This window comes from Heterocephalus glaber, unplaced genomic scaffold (assembly GCF_053883595.1).
Source record: "Heterocephalus glaber isolate CG9 unplaced genomic scaffold, H.glaber_assembly_v1.0 deba00001578, whole genome shotgun sequence".
Classification (NCBI taxonomy): domain Eukaryota; kingdom Metazoa; phylum Chordata; class Mammalia; order Rodentia; family Bathyergidae; genus Heterocephalus; species Heterocephalus glaber.
The window spans coordinates 1,225,788-1,244,956 of NW_028258359.1; the positions used below are offsets into that span (position 1 = coordinate 1,225,788).

Consider the following 19,169-nt stretch of genomic DNA (forward strand, 5'->3'; position numbering starts at 1 on the left):
CACATTCAAAATATTGATTTACTTTGGTAGCAAATGGCTGTTCTTTGAAGACTAATGAAAGAAGACAAGACCATTAAAGTGAAATGGGCTATTTCAAATATGATACTTCACATAGAAATTTTTTTAAAAATTATTTTTAGTAAAAGAGCTAAGCATCTGTATCCACTGATAGCAATGCAATACCTAATAATATGATAACAGAACAAATGCCCATAAGGAAAAAAACTATTTTATCTAAATTTACTTTCCATCAATAGTCCAGCAACATTTTCCTTTCAATACAATACTCCCCCTTTCTCTATAAGGCTGTTCCTGTGAGCCAGACAGTCAGTTTAGGTAATGAGGGAGTTAATTTAGGAGTCACTGCTGACAGTTTTAAATAGATGGTTATTTTTTGCTTCCCTCTTAATGTGCTAATAGTTGTGTTTAAAAAAATACGCAATTCTTAAAAAGGTACCATTTCTGATTTCTTTATTATCTGTAACCTTTGGGAACTAATCACATGAAACTACAAAATTAGCAAATGTCTTGAAATCTGTATATAAAACATAAATTACCTCTAATTTCAAATTCTCACTTATTAGTGTACCACTCAATCTTAAAAAAAAATGAAAAAGAAAAAGAAAAAGCGGCTCCAAAGATAGTCTTATACCATTTTAAAAAAGGAAACTGTTCCTTTTAACTTTACACCCATCCCACACCCCAATTCAAAACACATCATTTAATTGTCTTGGTCATGGACATTTCCAAGGTGAGATTTTATATTTCGTTCCCATAGCTTCTGGTTATCAGAAAACCCATGCTTTCCTTTACTGAAAGAGTTTGGTCCAGCTGATGTTGGTGTATCCCTTCCAATATTCTTCATCCTCGTCTTTGCTTCTGGAGGCATTTCCTCTGGTTCACTACCTTCATCTTCATTAAAAGCTGCTGCTACTGAAAGGGTTTTTGGAGCAGGAGTTGGAACAGTTTCTTTAGGCTTACTTGATCCAAGTTTGATGGATATAGCTGATGCTTTCTTTGTTGTCTGACTACCTATGCAAATCCAAACTTGGAGATCTTTGTAGGCTTTGTTGGGAGGTCTGCAGCTTCTTCTTCAGCTGATCACTTTTCAGCGCTGCGACTGGAACTTTCCTCTCCATTACTGGAAGAAACAGTCTTAGTTTTCACAGGTTTTTCTGCTTCTTCTTCAGGTCCTCCGGCGCCTCCAGCTCGCTTCGGTTTCTCAGGCTTCTCCTCTCCCACCTTTCCGTCTGCCATTTTCCCGGAGAATCGCAATTTTTATATCTCAGGCAAAATGGGTAAGATAATTATATCTAAATAGTTAAAATTATAAGGAATTGCAAAAAAAAAAAAAAAGAAAAAGTCAAGCAGGTTAAGTGCCCCGAGATTCACTGAACAAGCCATTGTCAACAGTCTACGTGGGAAGCTGAATTCCAAGGCAGTGGCATAGAATAAGGCAAGCAACCCTCCCTCCTCTATAGAAAGTTCAGGAGATAGTTCTATCAGAAATCCTAGCCAGAAAACAATACCTCCCAAAAGGCAGAGATAGGACCCACTGATTACTGAGAAATTCATTAATATTTTGAAGTTACATTGAAAGGTTTCAGAATTTTTTTAAAGCCATTAGGTCATTCTCTCTGATTAGAGGTTGGAGAGGAAGTGCTGTTTCACTCCACCCAAGTGGAAGAGTCCCAGCGAATTTAGTTACTGGCTCCAGCACCACAGAATGAAGCAGTGATTTTGTAACCTACAGCGATTAATTTAGTGGAAAATTATGCCTCAAAATCATATTTTTAAATCAATTGGGAGAACTGAGTTATTAATAATTTTGTTGCATGCAAGCCAAAAACATTCTACAGAAGGCTGGATAGTAAGTAATTTGGGCTTTGCAACTCTTCAACTGGGTTCTATTGTTGACAGCAGCCATAGGTAATATGTAAACCAATGGGTGTGGTTGTTACAATGAAACTTTACAAAAATGGGTCACAGGCCAGATTTTGCCTATAGTCATAGCTTTATGGCTTTTAAATAAACATTTATGTCTACCTAAGTATATCTGGCAGTATTTGCCTAGAATTAATCTAACTAATATAGTGGTAAAGGAATTTAAGACAGGAAGCTCCTTTTTCTTCTTTTTTTTTTTTGGTACCAGGGATTGAACTCAGGACCTTGCGCTTGCAAGGCAGGCGTGGTGCCAATGAGCTCCTTTTTCAGTGGATGAGAGAACACACATCTAAAATTTTAAATACCTAATTTTTCAGAAGTCTCAAGGAAAACTAAATACTGTTATTTAATTGGTCTTTACTTATAAAAGTATAGGTAGCCCAGGATTTTAGCTCAGTGGTGCTGCCGCCTGCCTTGCAAGCACAAGGTCCCAAGTTCGATCTCCGGTACCAAAAAAAAAAAGTTAGGACAGATCACTGAGGAGATATACTTTATGTTACAATCTTACTTTCACAATCACCTTTCTACCCAGTCAGAGTCCTGCAAGAGGTCAAGAAAATAAGAGACAAATGTTAGCTGGATTCTGAGTGTACACTGCAGTGCCCCCCCTCTTCCCCAAGAGTAGGAAGAATTTATTGAGAGAAAGATACCTTCTGTCTAAGAGAGACAGAAGGGGGACTGGAAGGTGGGTTGCCCTTGCCTTCTCCTTCTGAAAAACATTCTACTGATCATTTGAGGGCTCAATGTAGCATTTCTTCATCCATTCATCCAAACCTTTACTGGCTCTCTAGCTTCCACCAGACACTGAACTAGTAGCTGAAGATACAGTGTTTAATAAAATGTAGCTGCTGGTCTTAACAAGCATATAGTCTCATAAAAGAGGATGATAGAAAAATCAGTTAGTCAAGTATGTTAAGTACTACAAAAGGGTAGAGAGAAAAGAGCAGAGCCACAAATGGTACAAGAGATCAGCAGGGGAGTCTAAATCCAACAGTACGGCAATGAGGACATCAGAAAACGTGTACTGAAGGAAAGATGCTCAAACTCAAATGTAAAGAATGAGTATACCGGGGATTTAGCTCAGTGGTTCCAGTGCCTGCCTTGCAAGTGCAAGGTACCAAGTTTGATCCCCGGTACCAAAAAAAAAAAGAAAAAAGAAAGTAGCAAAAAAAAGAATGAGTATAAATTATTTTCAGAACAAAAGAAAAACTTGGAGACAAGCTTGCCCTTGGAAAATTAGAAAAGCAAAATCAAGATATAATAAATGATTAACTCTTGGTTAAAAAAAATTAAGTCTTAGAACAACAATATATTCTATGTTAAAAATTGCTTAGATAGCTGGGCATAGTAGTGTACACCAGTAATTCCAGCTACTAAGGAGGCTTAGGCCGGAGGATTGCAGGTTTGAGGCCAGCCTATGCAACTTACTGAGATCCTGTCTCAAAATTATAAATAGACCAGCAGGCTGATAGACCAACTATGTGAATTTGAGATGGAGTTCAGCACTTCCTGGGTTCAAATTCCCAAATAGGGGTTGGGGTGGGGACTGGAACTTCAATTGTTCTTGATTTAAACAACACTCATAACCTTATCAACCTAGTCAACCGGAGACAACAACAGGACAACAGAAAGAACAGAGTTTATATGGCTAGAATAATTTCTCTACCACTACTTAGGAGGAAAGACTAGAACCTATCAGGTTAGAGCCTCTGGAAGACTGCAGGACTTGGCACCAATGTGGTAGTCACTGCTGGGGCCACCAGATTCCCATTGCCCTTTTTCTGAGTACAGCCCCACTATTTGCTTGTAATACGCTTCCTATTTGGTATTTCCTACTGGGAGAAGATGCACAGCCAGTAAAGGTATTTTGATCTTTTTCATTCCAGTTCTCAATGCACATAAATAAGACAGTATTTTGGCTTGCTCTCTTATAGAGTGGGCAGCTACAGGTAAGTTCTCCTAAGTCTGATCAGCTCTGGTCATACTGACCAAATGCATTTCATGGGCTTACAGAGACCTTAAAGGCATGCCCCTGAGGCCCATTCAAACAGCTGACTCCGTTATCCAAAGGCTCTTCTTCAGACATATGCCCTTCTTTCCGCTACTAGATCACAAATTCCTGTGCGGACAGAAGACATATCTATTTGTGCTAAGTACTCCATAAATATTTCAAGAATGAATGAATAAAGCAGTCAGTGGAGACAGACATAGAAACCTATCAAAATCCATCCATTATTTGCATATAAGCTTTTTCCTATTATTATAAAAAGTTCTTTGGCCCTACAGAAATTGATGAGAAGATTACAGCATAAGTGAATGCTCCATTTTAATTTCTCCATAGGTTTTATGCATTAAAAGTCACATTCAGATAATGGTCTATGTATGCAAAATCAATACATAGTAAATTTCTATATATTTATTTATCCAGCTTATAACAGAGTCCAAATCAACTGGAGAAGATTTACACTCAGGGAGTAACAAAGCCATTCTCAACAATGAATTAAATTTCATTTATTACGGCTGTGGCGTTCTTTTCCATTTTCTTTTATCAGTTAAAAGTATATTCTAAGAAGACTGGGTCTGCAAATTCTTTATAAATCAACACCAAGGTGGACTTTCAAAGAATATCATCCCCATTCCTATGCTTAGAAACAAATTATAGTCATCCCTCATTATCCTTGGAGGATGGACTCCAGAACCCTGAACAAATACCAAAACCGAAGGATATTTAGGTCCCTTATATAAAATGGTACAGTATTTGCATATAACTGATCCATATCCTCCTGTATATTTTGAACCATCTCTACATTACAATACCTAATACAATGTAAATACTACATACATAGTAGCTATGCTGTATTCTGTAGGACTAACAACAGAGAAAAAGGTCTGCGCATGTTCAGTACAGAAAAAGTTTTCCCCAAGTATTTTTCAACCTGTGGTTATTTGAATCCACAGATGTAGAACCCAAGGAAACGGAGAGCCACCTATATTTTATCTTCTACCAAAAAAGCTTTGAATTGGAAAAGAAAGGGAAAATATTTCCCATTGTGAAGTGTAAGAGGCTTCTAAAAATTCAACCTAAGCATAGTTAGCATCTCAACCACTGGGATAGAAATCTCACAGTATAAACCAGGCGTGGTGGCACACACCTATAATCCCAGCACTAAGGAGGCTGAGGCAGGAGGACTGCCGTGAGTTCAAGGTCATCCTGGGTCACACTGTGAGTTCAAGGCCAGCCTGAACTATATAGCAAGGCTTTGTCTCAAAAATCCAAAAAAAAAGGAAAGAAAAGAAATCTCACAGTATAAAACACAACTTAAAAATAAAAGCCTTCTGGCTATTAAAATAAATTATTTTCTGTCAGTACTATCAGGTTAAATACTACTAGTCTTAAACACAGAAATCCTTAGTTACCATGGCCAGGAATAGACAGAGGTCTTGTGAGGAGTTCCACAAAAATCACTGGAATAATTGACAAGGAAGAGAACACGGTGAAGTGCTCTCCCAAAGGGCCAAATAAGGAGGTGAAGACCTGTGAGTGCACCAGGCCAATCTTTATAGTACTTTTTTTTTTTTTTTTAATGAAATGAAGTAAAATAGTGAAAAGTTGCTCCAGATTCCAACTGAAAAGTAAAATTACAACTATCTCCAACTGTAGTTTGAAATAGTTTCAAACTGATTCTGTTTACTTCAAGAACTTTTGTTCTCTTGATTGAAGTGATTCCCTCAAAACACTAGGGTCTCTTTGATGGCTCCCAGTTACGTGTGGAAAGTGTGGCATTTTGAGCTAATTATCCCAGAGAAGTAGGGCAGGGGTCATCCAGGCAGAGGCACAGATGTGACAGGTTCCTGGCCTGGGCCAACCATGGGGCTTCCTGGGAATTCCTCACCTCCTGCCATCCCTCACTGCTCTGTCCTGATGGTCTGCTACGACCCTGTTCTTCAGCTTAAACCCAGAGTCCCTCTCCACCGGCTCAATTCCTGATTCCAACAAGGCCAGGGCTTTGACTTCCACACTTGACCCTGACTCCCCTGAAGCTGGGGATACTGAGAAGCTCATGTTTCCAACCACAAGAAACATGAAACAAATCATTTCATTGAACTTCCTATGGAAGAATTTGAGAAGCAACATTGGAAAGAGCTTTAAATGGAGGGCCAGGAAACCCGAGTCCCCGTCTAAACTCTGCCTCTCATTAGCTGTGTAATCTTGGGGAAAGCTTGAACTTTCCACAACCATCAAACAGACTCTTCTAGGGTCTCCAGGTTTCCTTTGCGGTATAAAAATTCCACAGTTCTATGAACATGGAATTCTGCATCTCATCCCTCTCAAGTGGTTCATCCAAGCACTAGGAGTTACTTTGTGAGAAGCCAAAACAGAAAAGGGACCCAGAAAAAAGAGACAAGATTAATACTGAATTTGCTTTGACTCATATTACTCCACCTATTTTTCTTTATGAAAGGAATTGTTGGAATAAAAGGAGGGCAGATTCACTATACACATTTAAATAAATATGTGAGTGTTAACAAAGGCATGTTTTGTGTCTTTTTTATTTTTTTAATCCTCTCAACTCACACAGCTCTAGATTTTTTTATTAATCACTTTACCATCCACATGAAACTATTAAAAATAATGGTCTTAATTCCTAGTGGGCAATACACATATCCACTGGGTAGTGTATCACATTTTATAAGATTTTAATTAAAGGACTAAAACAAAAGGCCCACCCTTCCCCTAGGACCATATGAACAATGTGTTAAAGACAATATCCCAGAAGTGGGTGTAACCTGAGGCAGCTGCTGGGATCATGACAAAGTGTCTCCTCTTCTTCATGGTTCAAAGGAACAGGGCTAGGTGTATCCTCCCTCCAAAGGAGAAGCAGCCATCAAGGAGTCCCCAGAGAGGGAGTGCGGGCTTTGGAGCAGGAGGAGTTGCTGAATGCTAAGCAGGCAACCCAAGGACAAGCTGGGCCCCGGTGCCCCGCTGAGACACTGAGTCAAAAGAGGAGAAAGCCTTTCTCATGAAGAGGTGACTTGGTAAGGACAGGATTGCAGGCATGGAGAGCGTGAAGGGGTCTTTTCTAGGTACCTGGGAATTACCTCTCAGACAGACTGTCAATGAGGACAGAGGACAGCCTGGAGTCAGAAAGGAGAGGGCCCAAGGCCCACAGTGACCACCTGCTAGCTGCAGGAGCCCAGCAGGCCTCAGAACCCACACTCGTCTACCTCTGGCTAAAATGTGGACTACCTTTGCTGAGTAGTCAATCCCTCTCCTCTTTGCAAGCTAATATAAAACACCCTGTATTATGTGTTTATTTTCATTTACTTAATGGAACTATCCCTTCAAATCTCAGGGGACTTTATGCATATTTTTTTTTTGAGAACCAGTATATTAAGGCTGGGCATGGTGGTGTAAACCTGTAATCCTAGCACTTGGGAAGCTGAGAGAGGAGATCACTGTGAGTTCAAGGTCAGCCTGGGCTATGCAGTGAGTTCAAGGCCAGCCTGAAAGCAAGATGACTCAAAAAAACAAGGCAGGGGTGCAGAGACAGAGAACTTAATCTATAGGGAGGAGGACAACTCTCAAGGTCATGGAATAGTTGGGGGAGGGAAGAAAAATGGATAGAGATAGAAAGCAAAGCCCAGGAGATTCCAGAGAGAGAGAGTTCTTTAGGTTGGCATCCTTTGGCTTGGTCTATCCTCGCTGAATGATAAACTCTAACTTAGATTTTATTGTGCTCAGCTGAGCCAAGGGATCCCTGTCAATGTTTTAAAGTTATATCCAACCCAGCCAACAAAGATGCCTGCCAGGGCCCCAGGAAGACCTAGAAAGCACAGGCCCTACCCCCAAATGCTGACATCCAGCAGGACCCACACCAGGGCCAGGAGGATCTGGGATCCAGGTGCCCCCAGCCCCTGGTTCTCCATAGCATAGGGCAACAGAGGTGATAACCAACAGATCAGCCTGATGGAAGAGACCAGCACCCAGGAGAAATATCACAGTTGAACCAAACCTTTGAACAAATTGTATTAATAGATACATACAGAGTATTCTACCCAACAACAACAGAATACACATTCTTTTGCTGCATATGGTATTCTCTCCAAAACAGACCACATACTAGTTAATAAAGCATGCCTGAGTAAATGCAAAAGAATCAAAATTTTACCGTGCATGTTATCACATCACAGTGCAATGAAACTAGAAATCAACAGCAAATGAAACCACAGAAACTATGCAAATGTATGAAATTAAACAACACAGTCTTAATCAATGGGTCACAGAGGAAAGTAAGGGAGAAATAAGGTAGTTCCTACTAGAATTAAATGATAATGCCAGTACAATATACCAGAACTTAGGGGACACACTGAAGGCAGTCCTACAAGGGAAGTTTATAGTCACATCGATGTTCACATCAGAAAAATAGAATGAGCCCAAATAAATAATCTAATGATGCATCTCAAGGTTGTAAAGGCACCTCCAATTTCAAAGTATTCCCTATTAGATTACTGCTCCCAACAACTCCTTCTCTTCCACTCTAGACCTGGACCAAACTGCATGGTACATGTGTTTGTAGGGTTCTGACCCTGCAAGGTCTTGCTTGAAACCCCTCTTGGTTGCCTTGTCCTCTATGCTAAGTGTTTTCTATCCAGAGAAGTATTAAACTGTATTATGAGACAACTCTGGGAATTTAGGTGTGACTTACTGGCAACAGAAGTAGTGAAGCCTTTCCAAGAATCTGGCAGATGCATTTATGTCACAGCATATGACTTGCTTTTGAAAGGATTCAGTACCAAGCTAGGCTGGTAACTAAAAATCACACAGGGCGCTCCCACATTTTACCTCATAGTTCATGTCTTGGCAACCAGCCTACAGTGTATATTAATGCCAGACAATTCCATTTTCAGGGGAGCAGATGCCTGGGAATGCCCAATGTTAACTCACTGATAATTAAGAAAATGAACAAAGCATGGGACAAGACAAGGATCTGGAGAAGGAAACCCATTAAAGTTTCTGGAAGAATTTAATTAAATTATCAAGGAACAAATTTAAACAACACTGTAAGGACTGAGCCTTGATATGAGTATAATACATTTCTCATATACTTTCCGAGCCTAGTGTCACCTAACAAAGATTCTACCATAGATTCACCCTCTTGATAGAGTGTGTGTGGGGTGTCCCTAACTGCTCTTTTCTGGGTCAGGGATGGGCTCCAAGCTTCTAACTTTACCTGTTTTTCTCTGTTCTCTCAGCAGTGCCACCCCGTACCTGTGTGATGTCAATGACTTTCCCCCAAATATGCAATGCAAGGCACCAATTTATGGCTCTTCTATACACCACAGTGTACCACCCTGAGTGCTATTCCTCCCTTCCCTCTCACCAATTTTCTGCACAGCCACCATCATTTTTCTAAAACACTTACCTGAGCATCAGTCTCAGCTTAAATTCTTCCAGGAACTCCCCACTGCCACCAGTATAAGATTCAAACTCCTTAACATGAACTAAGACCTTTCACGACCAACTATATAAGCTTTTCTGGATTTAACTTCTCCCTTCCCTTCCCTTCTCCAGCCCTCAGCAGCATGAAGCATTTCTGATTCCTTAATACATTGACTATAAATTGTCCATACTGACCTCCACATTCTGGAAACACACTGCCTTCAAAGGTTTATGGACTATGCTGGTAAAATTACTAAGCCATTTCTGCATCTCCTACCACACGAGAATATGGCTAGTCATTTATCTTTGATTCTCCAATACCCACAATAACACCTAGCACAAAAAAAAGTTTGTCGAGTGAATGAATGGGCAATCAGGGCTAAAAATGGGGACTGAACTATTTCATTGTGTGATTACAAATGGTTCCAAATAAGATGGTGCTATGATTTGGAAATGGTTTCAGTATTTCCCTTAAAGGTTCATGTGCTGGAAGTTTGGACCCTGGTGTCGCAGTGTTGCAAAGCAGTGGAATCCTTAAGCTATGTTCCTTTATTCCTTATTGGAAATGAGTATGGTCTGTATTTATCCAATTCTACTCATTATAAAACTTTTACTACTCTCTCTGATCTATTTAAGATGTGAATTGTTATTTCTGAAAAGGGGAAAAGAAAGAATATGACCTAACACGGAGAATATGAGCACTCAGTGATAGACCACTGTATTCATTTAACACCCTTCATTCTATATGAGAATAAAATCTTATTTAATTTTTTTTTTTTTTTTGGTTTTTGGTACCAGGGATTGAACTCGGAAATCTTATTTAATTTATACAAGCAATAATATATATTTCATTACTTCAAACAATATTTTATGTAGTTATTTATATAGTTAATCCCAACTACTCATTTGCTCCCAAGTTTTCCTAAACATCACATGGAACAAAAATCATGTCCTACTTTGTCTGGTATATTAAGACAAACAAAATAACAGCACTGCTTTCCTCAGCAGAGTAAGGAAAAAATAAAATGTTGAAATGTTCTGTAAACATAAAAACCAACATGAAAATCTTTTACTGTAATTGTTTTAGCAGGAGGCTAACGGCAATACCACACAGCATTCTTTCTGTATGCAGTGAGTGGTACCTCAGTTCATGAACTTAATTCTTTCCACAATTCTGGTTGTGAACTAAATCGAATTTCTTCATAAGGTCAACACTGAACCTAAACACTGAATGTGATTCTGTTTTCGTCCAATTCAGTTTTCGACCAGAGTCATGGAAAGAATTGTTTATGAACCAACATACCACTGTGGATGCCCTAGCCCTCTAATGTAGTATGTTTGGTCATGTTCCCAAGACTAATATGCCATGGTATTAACTGCCTAAAAATCCTTCCCTAACAAATGGGCCTCCTCTGCCTATTGACAGAATCAATGAGCAAGATGGAGCCCCCAACTGGGGTGCCACATTGTTTAAACCTCATGTAAGGACAGCAGGGCTCATGGCCAGATCACCCTCCTGTCCTATATGTCTACCACTTTCATATGGAAAAGATGGCACAAATACGGTTAGTTATGGTTCCTTAGTATGTTTTTGCAGTTGCTGATCTGAACTCTTACATAGAAGTTTGTTTAGCAGTACTGGGGGTTGAACCCAGGGCCTTCACACTGAGCCACACCCTCAACCCTTTAGTTTGAGACAGGGTTTCACTATGTCAATAAATTGCCCAGGCTGGGACTGAACCTGTGATTCTCCTGCCTCAGACTCCCAGAGGGCTGGGATTACAAGTGTATGCTACCACAACCAATGTCTTAGTTATTTTTCTCTCATTCCTGAGACAAAATACCCAAAGTTAAAGGGGGGGAAATTTATTTAGCTCATGGCTTGTAGAGGTTTCAGTCCATAATCACCTGGCTCCAAGGCAGGGATGGCAAACAGGCATCACAGAGGAGAAACAACATGGCACATACAAGGTAGAAAAGCAACAAGGGACCTTAACATCGTCTTTCTGCCCCTTTTATCCTATTCAGACTACCAGGATTAGGGCGATGCCAAACCAATCACTCATGTGTAGTGGTTTAGTAATCACAGCCCTTAGCCCCAGCACCATGCATGACTCTAGATTCAGCCACTTTTGAAGAAGAAACCTCCACCTCATCCACCTGAGGCTTTGGGGGTTCATCTAGACAAAAGCCATAACACCCAACTTGGAAGGATTTTTTAAAGCCATCTTCACCCTCACCTAACACTCCCCCATCAATTTAGGAAAATAACACAGAATGGGCACAGACTCACGCTGATAGTCCTTGAAATTTGTTAAGATAAACAAGATGGCTTTAAGCAAATTAAAGAACAAATAAAAGTCAAGGGAACAATGATTATAAATGGTCCTAATCACTCTTTTCCTAGGGTTTTCCTGTTTATTTTCTATTTCTGCAGTGCTGTGGATCAAACCAAGGCCCCACCACTCCACCACTGAGCTATAGACCCTACAGCCTGGTTTCTAGGTTCTTGCTCTTTCTCTCTGCTCCCCTTTCCCAAGCTTCAATCCCCAGGAACTCACGTCTCAGATTTCCACGTTGCGCCCAACCTTCCTTTGAGCCTGACTTTTCTCACAGGCACTTCCCTCTGACTAAAGGGCTGCAGATGTCCCACTGAGATCTCAAATTTACATTCCTACAATAGATTCTCCTGAGACTTGATTTAGTTTTTTATTCTTTTGGTACCAGGGATTGAACTCAGGTCCTCCCGCTTGCACAGCAGGCAGCAGAACCACTGAGCTAAATCCCCGGCCCCTCCTGAGACTTGATTTACATCATGATACCAGGTCTTGATTTAAATCCCCTGCTTGGTATTAATTTTAATGTATACCTTTATCTCCTCTGCTAAATTCTGAGCAACTTGAAAGCAGGGGCCCTGTCTCACACTTACAGTCCAAGCAACACATGAATCTGATCCCTTTGGACAAGTACTTTTGTTGTCTGGTTTTGGTCTCTTTCTCTCTGACCAGCTCTCTCTCTCTCCGTCCAGACTGGCCTAGGACTCACAGGCAGACTGGCCTCAAACTTTCTATCCTCCTACCTCAGCCTCCCAAGTGCTGGGATTTTGTTTTGTTTGTTGTTGTTGTTGTTGTTGTTGTTTGGTACCACGGATCAAACTCATAACCTTGCATTTGCGAGGCAGGCATGGTGCCACTGAGCTAAATCCCAGGCCCCTTTAGGTGCTGGGATTTTAGGCATGAAAACCACCCCCAGCACAAATATAAGTATTAATATATATTAAATAAATACACTCTTCAACTCAGCTGATTAGTGCTGAGAAGTAAATTTCCTTTTGAAGGAAATTTTGATAATAAAAAATTGCCAGTCTTTTTCCTGTAAAAGATATTACTTGAACTAGAATTAAAATTCTCATCTCCTGAAATTCCAGCCAATGTCAACTCAGAAATATTATTTATCCAGATATTCTGGGTAGGTTCAATCCTAGACATGAACTAATATCCCAGAAACCACAATGTTCATGGAAAGTTACATGGCTGACCACTGAATTCCAAGTGACAAAAATTTCGAGGAATTTATAAAAAGAGCACTTTTCAATAAAAGGCCAAAAACAAAAGTACTGAGATTATTTTTTGGCAGCTTTTAATAAAAAAGAAAGGCCACAATACAGTTTAAAAAAAAGTTTTCTTTTCAAAAGGACAGATGGGAAATGAGATCAGAGACTTCCAGCCTTTTGTAAAGTAGCCCGGCTTGGTTTCCTCTCCAGGTCAGTGGTTTGTAGATCATTATCAGTCTCATGTAAGTAAAAGAGGAAAAGAACCAGGAGAAAAATTTAAAACCGGATGTTACTGAAAGGGAAATAGAATAACCACATTTTTCTATACAATGCTGAGAACTTTGTAGGATTCTCCTATATCTAACCATTTCCAAAAAGGAAAATTTCTAGGCTAGTCAATTATTTGTACTCTTTTCTCTATAGTCTCAACTTTCACTTTAAATTCTCTTGCTAAGACATGAATACTCCTCACTCCAACTTTACACTCAGCTCTAAGAATGACAAGTTTCATATCCATTTATATTGCACAGAAATCCTATAAACACATGCTCTTTTAAAAAAAATTTATGGTAAAATACTCCAAATGTAAAATTTAACTATTTTACATATTTCTTTCTAAGTGTACTGTTCTTAGTGTAGAATGTACACCAAGTTCTAAGTGTACAGTGGAGAATATGAAGCATATTCTCATTACTGTACAACATGTCCACCATTCGGCCACAAAACTCTTCATCTTCCCAAAGTGAAATCTCTACACTCACTGAACAACTTCTCATGCTGCCCCTATGCACTGACAATCACAATTCTGTCTTCTGTTTCTACAAATTTGACTAAAAGTGGCTCATGTAAGTGGAATTATACTGTCTTTTTTTAACTGGCTTATTTCACTTAGCAAAATGTCCTCAAGGTTCATCCATGTTCTAATATGACAGGATTTCCTTTCCTTTTAAGGCTGAATAATGCTCCACTGCATGCGAACACCACATTTTGTTTATCCATTCATCTGAGGCTAAACACTTGGGTTTCTCCCACTTTCTGGCTATTATGACTAATTTTGCCAGGAGCATAGTATATAAGAATGTCTTTGTGTCATTGCTTTTAAGTCTTTCAGATGAATACCCAGAAGTGGAATACATGCCTTTTTTTGGGTTTGTTTTTTGGTGGTACTAGGCACAGGACTTGGCACATGCTAGACAAGTGTGCTACCACTGAAGTATATCTGCAGTCTTTTTTGTTTTATTTTGAGACAAGATCTCACTAAGTTGCATAGTCTGACCTCAAACTTGTGATCTTCCTGCCTCAGCCTCCTGAGTTACAGGGACTACAGGAGTGCACCACCATATCAGGCACAGCATGCTCTTTTTATCCTTCCATACAAACACTATCTCTTATTTTTTTATATCACACACCAAAGTCTAATTTTGGTGAAATATGAATGGTAACCATAATTGCTTCCCAACATCCTTTTTCACTATTTACCATGTTTTTCACTTTCTATAACTTCACCAAACTGCACAAACATTAGAATACTCTGGAACAAGTCAGGGTACTGGAGTTGAAAAGCCAGATGCAGATTCAGTGGATTGATCACAACTGTTAAGAATATCATCACCAACAGCATCATCTGGTAAAGGACTTCCACTTGAGGGAAGACCATGACTGGAAATTGGTCTCTGAGAGGAAAGACCAGAGTCTTGGGCATTACTTTCAGTTATGCAAGGATCTGTCATCTCTTAAATAACAAGTCAACTTACATTTCTTGATCTAAAACATAAACTATGTCCTCTAGTTGCTTGTTGAAGTTTTCCTACAATTTTCTTCATGGCAAACTATGGTAAGTTCTCTCAGACTTTAATACCAAGTAAACTTTGGTAAGGCTGTTAACACTTCAAGAACAAAAACTGTCCACTAATCACCAGAAAGTGTCCTCCTTTTAAAGGCCCTGCTTCGGGGCATTTTTAACTTAAGAAATTATCTGCTATCCACCAAGCCAAATGATTGATCCGACAAGCATTTTTACAAATATAGCCACTGGAACTTCCACATGCTAAATGGCATTCATGTTTACTTCATTAACCAACAAAATCCCTGATATTCATAATAATTTTTCTAATTTGAAGTGTAACAACATATACCCTGCCCTAGTTCTCAGTGTGCCAGAGATTATGTGAGGACAGAGCTACATAAATCTGAAACCTGAACCCTTCTCAGAACCACAACACAAGTGGTGAGACTTGAACACAAACAGCATAAGCAGCAGCTAGTGAAAGGCCAAGACAATGTACATAAGTAGTTGTGTACACAGTGTGGACAGTACAGTAGCAAAAGAATTAAGAGGATGGGGGAGTCACTGTGGACTTAGCTTCAGAGCACATTGGATTTCAAGTGGCATCTAGGATGAGAAAACACGGTGAGCAAGGAGAACCATGAACCCAAGAGGAGTCAGCACAGATCCCAACACTGAAATCTAACTCTGAAAACGACTATCCATGATACTCCTGTTCCTGACCGTGGCAAACATAACCATCTGACAGCTGAGAACATTATTTTTGGAGACAGGGTCTCACCATGTAGCCCAGACTGGCCTCGAATTCTTAAGTGCTGAGTGTTTTGATTTTTTAAAATCCATGTTTACTTTCTGCCTCTCATTTTTTTGTTTTAATACTTTTCTTCCATCCTTAGGCAAAAGTATCTGACAAAAACATCTTTTTCCATATAATTCATTTTCAGAGAACACTGCGATGTCCATAGGATATGACCAACAGGACTCAATATCGATATATGCCTACTTGTGAAATGTGCAGAAGAATCATCACTGTCCACATTTTAAAATAAATAATCATTTTAAATATATTTGGCAGAAATTTATACAAAGTTCTACTATTTTAATTGTTTAAATGTATTATTGCAAATCACTTCTCAGCATATATTTTGCTCAGTATTTGACCCATTTTCTAACCTATTTGCCATCTTTTTTCTATGGGAAATAAAATACTTCCCCCTGATATCATTTGTACACTTCCTCTAGTAACAGAACAGACACAGGCAGAAGGAATTGGTGACACTGCTAAAACCACTCATCCAGCTAATTAGCATCACCAAGACAAGATAGCAAAGAAGCACAGCATAAATAACCTTATCTGATAACAAAGTGGGAAAACAAACTTAACTGGGACCCATGACAATGACTATAGTGGGAATCAAAGTTGAAATTCAAGCTCCTTAATCACTGGGAAAATTTCCTGTAAACAGAAAAAAACAAACAAAACAAAACAAAACACTTGTTCATTCCTCCTTGGCTAGGAAATGCCAGTGAGCTCTTGGTCTTTTCTAGAATATCTGTGCCTGGTCACACAGAAGTAGTTATGAGCAAGGACAAAAGGGTTCTCTCAAAATTTGTATTGTCTTTCCCTTCCCTTTTAGGTCTTATCTTCCTATTTCACATGCTCTATCCTACATTTTGATCCTTATTTACACTTTCAGTTTCTCACACCAGAGAAACCATTCCATATTTACATGTGTGTCCTATTTATTTCACTTACGAGTATGGCCTCAATGTGCATCCATTTAGCTATAAATGACTCTAATTTCTCATTCTTTATGGCTGAGTAGTACTCCATTTTATATATATAAAAAAGCCATATCTTCTTTAGGGAAGGGAAAGGAATATGAGAAAAGGAATAAATGGAAACAAAGTCTTTGTGATTAGGGAGGGGTAGGCAGGGAATGGGGAAAAAATAACCAAGATATATCATGTAAAGGTACAAATTTCCAATGATGAATGTTATCATATCGTATACCTAAAATGTACCAATAAACTTAATGAATTTTTAAAAAACTTTAAAAAATTCACTACTTATTCTTTCTGGTAACAATTTAAAATTTTTATTGTCTGATTCTATAACTACTCAAATATCCAAGTTCCTTAATCCTGGGCACAAAACTTGGTACTAAATTAACTATTTTGTTTTTAGTTTTGTTTCTTAAGCAATTTTATCTCAGGCCTACAAATACAACTTTGGATTCTTGGTTGCAAAACTCAGAAAAACTTTTTTTTCTTACTTAATACCAAGAAGAACAAACACTTCATGCTCAGAGAAACTTGAGATAACCTTTGGCTTCCTCAGAATATACTACAGGAAAAATTTGTCAACAAGGAGTATAATTTGTAATCATCTAATTTTGTTTTTTGTTGCCAAATGGCAGACAAATGGCATCATTCTGGAGTGCCCTCTAATTTGCCCTTCAACTGCACAGTCTATTCATGAAACAGTTTTCTTTTTTTTTTTTTTTTTTTTTTTTTTGGTATGGGGGATCAAACTCAAGTCCTTGAGCTTGCAAGGCAGGCGGTGGAACCACTGAGCTAAATCCCCGGCCTATGAAACAGTTTTCTGAGCATGGCATTTTTTGGCATGAGCTGAACCTATTTACCAGTGTGACACACTTTGGTAGCAACATGGAACAAATAGTCAATTTCATTACCATGGCATTCCTTTTTTTCAGAAAATTAACAAATAATTACTTTTCAGGATTTCTAGCACGTTAGAAAGTCACCTCTCCTGTAAACTGCAATCTCTTAAATGGGGTGGGGGGAGACTTCAAAGACTGCAATTTAACAATTGTCATTAACAGAGATGTTAATGACAGTGTCAATTATGTTCTGGAAAGTGGGATTAGCAAGTTAATGTCAATTACTTCAACAGCTGCCTGATAAGAGCATAGAAGTAAAGAAGAAGGAAGTGCCAGGATCAGGTCCCAGGAGACCAAGGGCAGTGACCAGAACCACCAAGTGGACCAAGGAAGCCCTGGGTTGGCAGGTCCCTAACACCACTGGGGAAAACTGTTATCTTTGCCTCCCAACAGACTCAGCTTCATGTTGGTCACTCAGCCAGGGGATGAAAGACTTGAAACACCAACCCACAGAACAGCTTACAGCAGGCGTGGCCTGAGTCCTCAAGGAACAGCATCTCTGGTACACTAGAGAGAGAGACTTCATGACATTCCTGGTAACCCTTGAGCCTTTCTCTGGGAGCCACACAAAGTTCAGGGCTTCTCATGGCAAGTTTCCAAAGTGTCAACCTGTAAGTATGCATGACAGAATCTCCACTGTTCCCCAGAAAAGCTCATCTGTCAGACTCTAATGTACTTGGTCAAACTCTGATTTCAAAACAATCTCATAAGACATAAGAAGCACTTGTGCATGCTAAATCAATGAAGAGTACAGCGTTTTTATTCAAGCCAACACACTCTCTCTCTCTCTCTATATGTATACACACACATCTACTCAATACGCAAAAATATCACTAAAATATGAGCTTTTAAATGAAATATAAAATGATATCTTTTTCCTCTTAGATAACACTTTTCATCTTTTAAAACTCATAAATTAACCAAATAGTAAATCAAAAGACAGAAGAGTGTGTAAAGATCAAGTTCACAGTTCTATTGACATAAATGTAGTTATTTACCTGAAAGTCATCATAGGGGAAAAGCAGCATCTCCCTCAAACAATCATTCAGGATCTGAGTCTTCTTCTGGACAATGACATTTTCATAGTCAAGTGGCTCAATAATCTTTGGCTTTGCCTGCAAAACAAAAAGACAGGTCATTGAAACATTTTTATAGATAAATCCACTTTCTTAAAGTGAAAGAACTTCATAATTCTATGCCATTCCAACTTCCCTACAATGAGTATTATTAGTTTTGCTATTGGAAAGGAACAGAAACAAGAGAGAAAAGTTGTTTGCCAAGGGAAAAAAGACCCTTCTCACAGTACTCTGTCTACACAGAGTAAAGCTTATTCACTTAGTTAAGCACTAAAAGGTTTGCATTTTGGTAGGACTTCCAGTTATTTCTTGGGTCACCTCTTGCTAGATTAGTCCCCTTCCAAGGTTTCAGGGGACCAGCACAGCCTTCCAGTGAAGGCTTATTCACTCCTCCTGGCCCAGGATCTAAATGCTCCCACAGGACTATTTCATACAAGGCTCCATGGAATCATTCTCTGAGTCTCAAAATAACCCTATACACCTATCTATTTAATGCCTAAACATAGAGAAATATGTGGTGGATGAAAACCAGACAAGCAGAAAAAATTGCTTAACCAGGAGTCGTGGGTGAACCCTAGGAGATGTGGATGTTCACTGCTGTCATACCCTGAGCAGAAGAGATAACAAGCAAGTGGGAAAAGAAGAAAAGATAACATACCTTTTCGGGCTATTTCCAAAGTTAATC

At 39.1% G+C, this 19,169-nt stretch overlaps 1 protein-coding gene and 1 pseudogene across 2 annotated transcripts in view; both read right to left on the minus strand.

The window, feature by feature from the left end:
• LOC147823480 (dedicator of cytokinesis protein 9-like) overlaps positions 1-19,169 on the minus strand; it is a 248,003-nt gene that overhangs the window by 153,772 nt on the left and 75,062 nt on the right. The window contains 1 exon segment of the mRNA XM_087193072.1: positions 18,407-18,523. Coding sequence (XP_087049198.1) covers positions 18,407-18,523 — 117 coding nt within the window.
• On the minus strand, positions 455-18,528 carry LOC101709388 (PEST proteolytic signal-containing nuclear protein pseudogene; annotated as a pseudogene). Its single transcript, XR_015443763.1, has 2 exons — positions 18,407-18,528; positions 455-1,313 (listed from the first exon to the last, which is right to left on the minus strand). The product of XR_015443763.1 is annotated as a PEST proteolytic signal-containing nuclear protein pseudogene (transcript).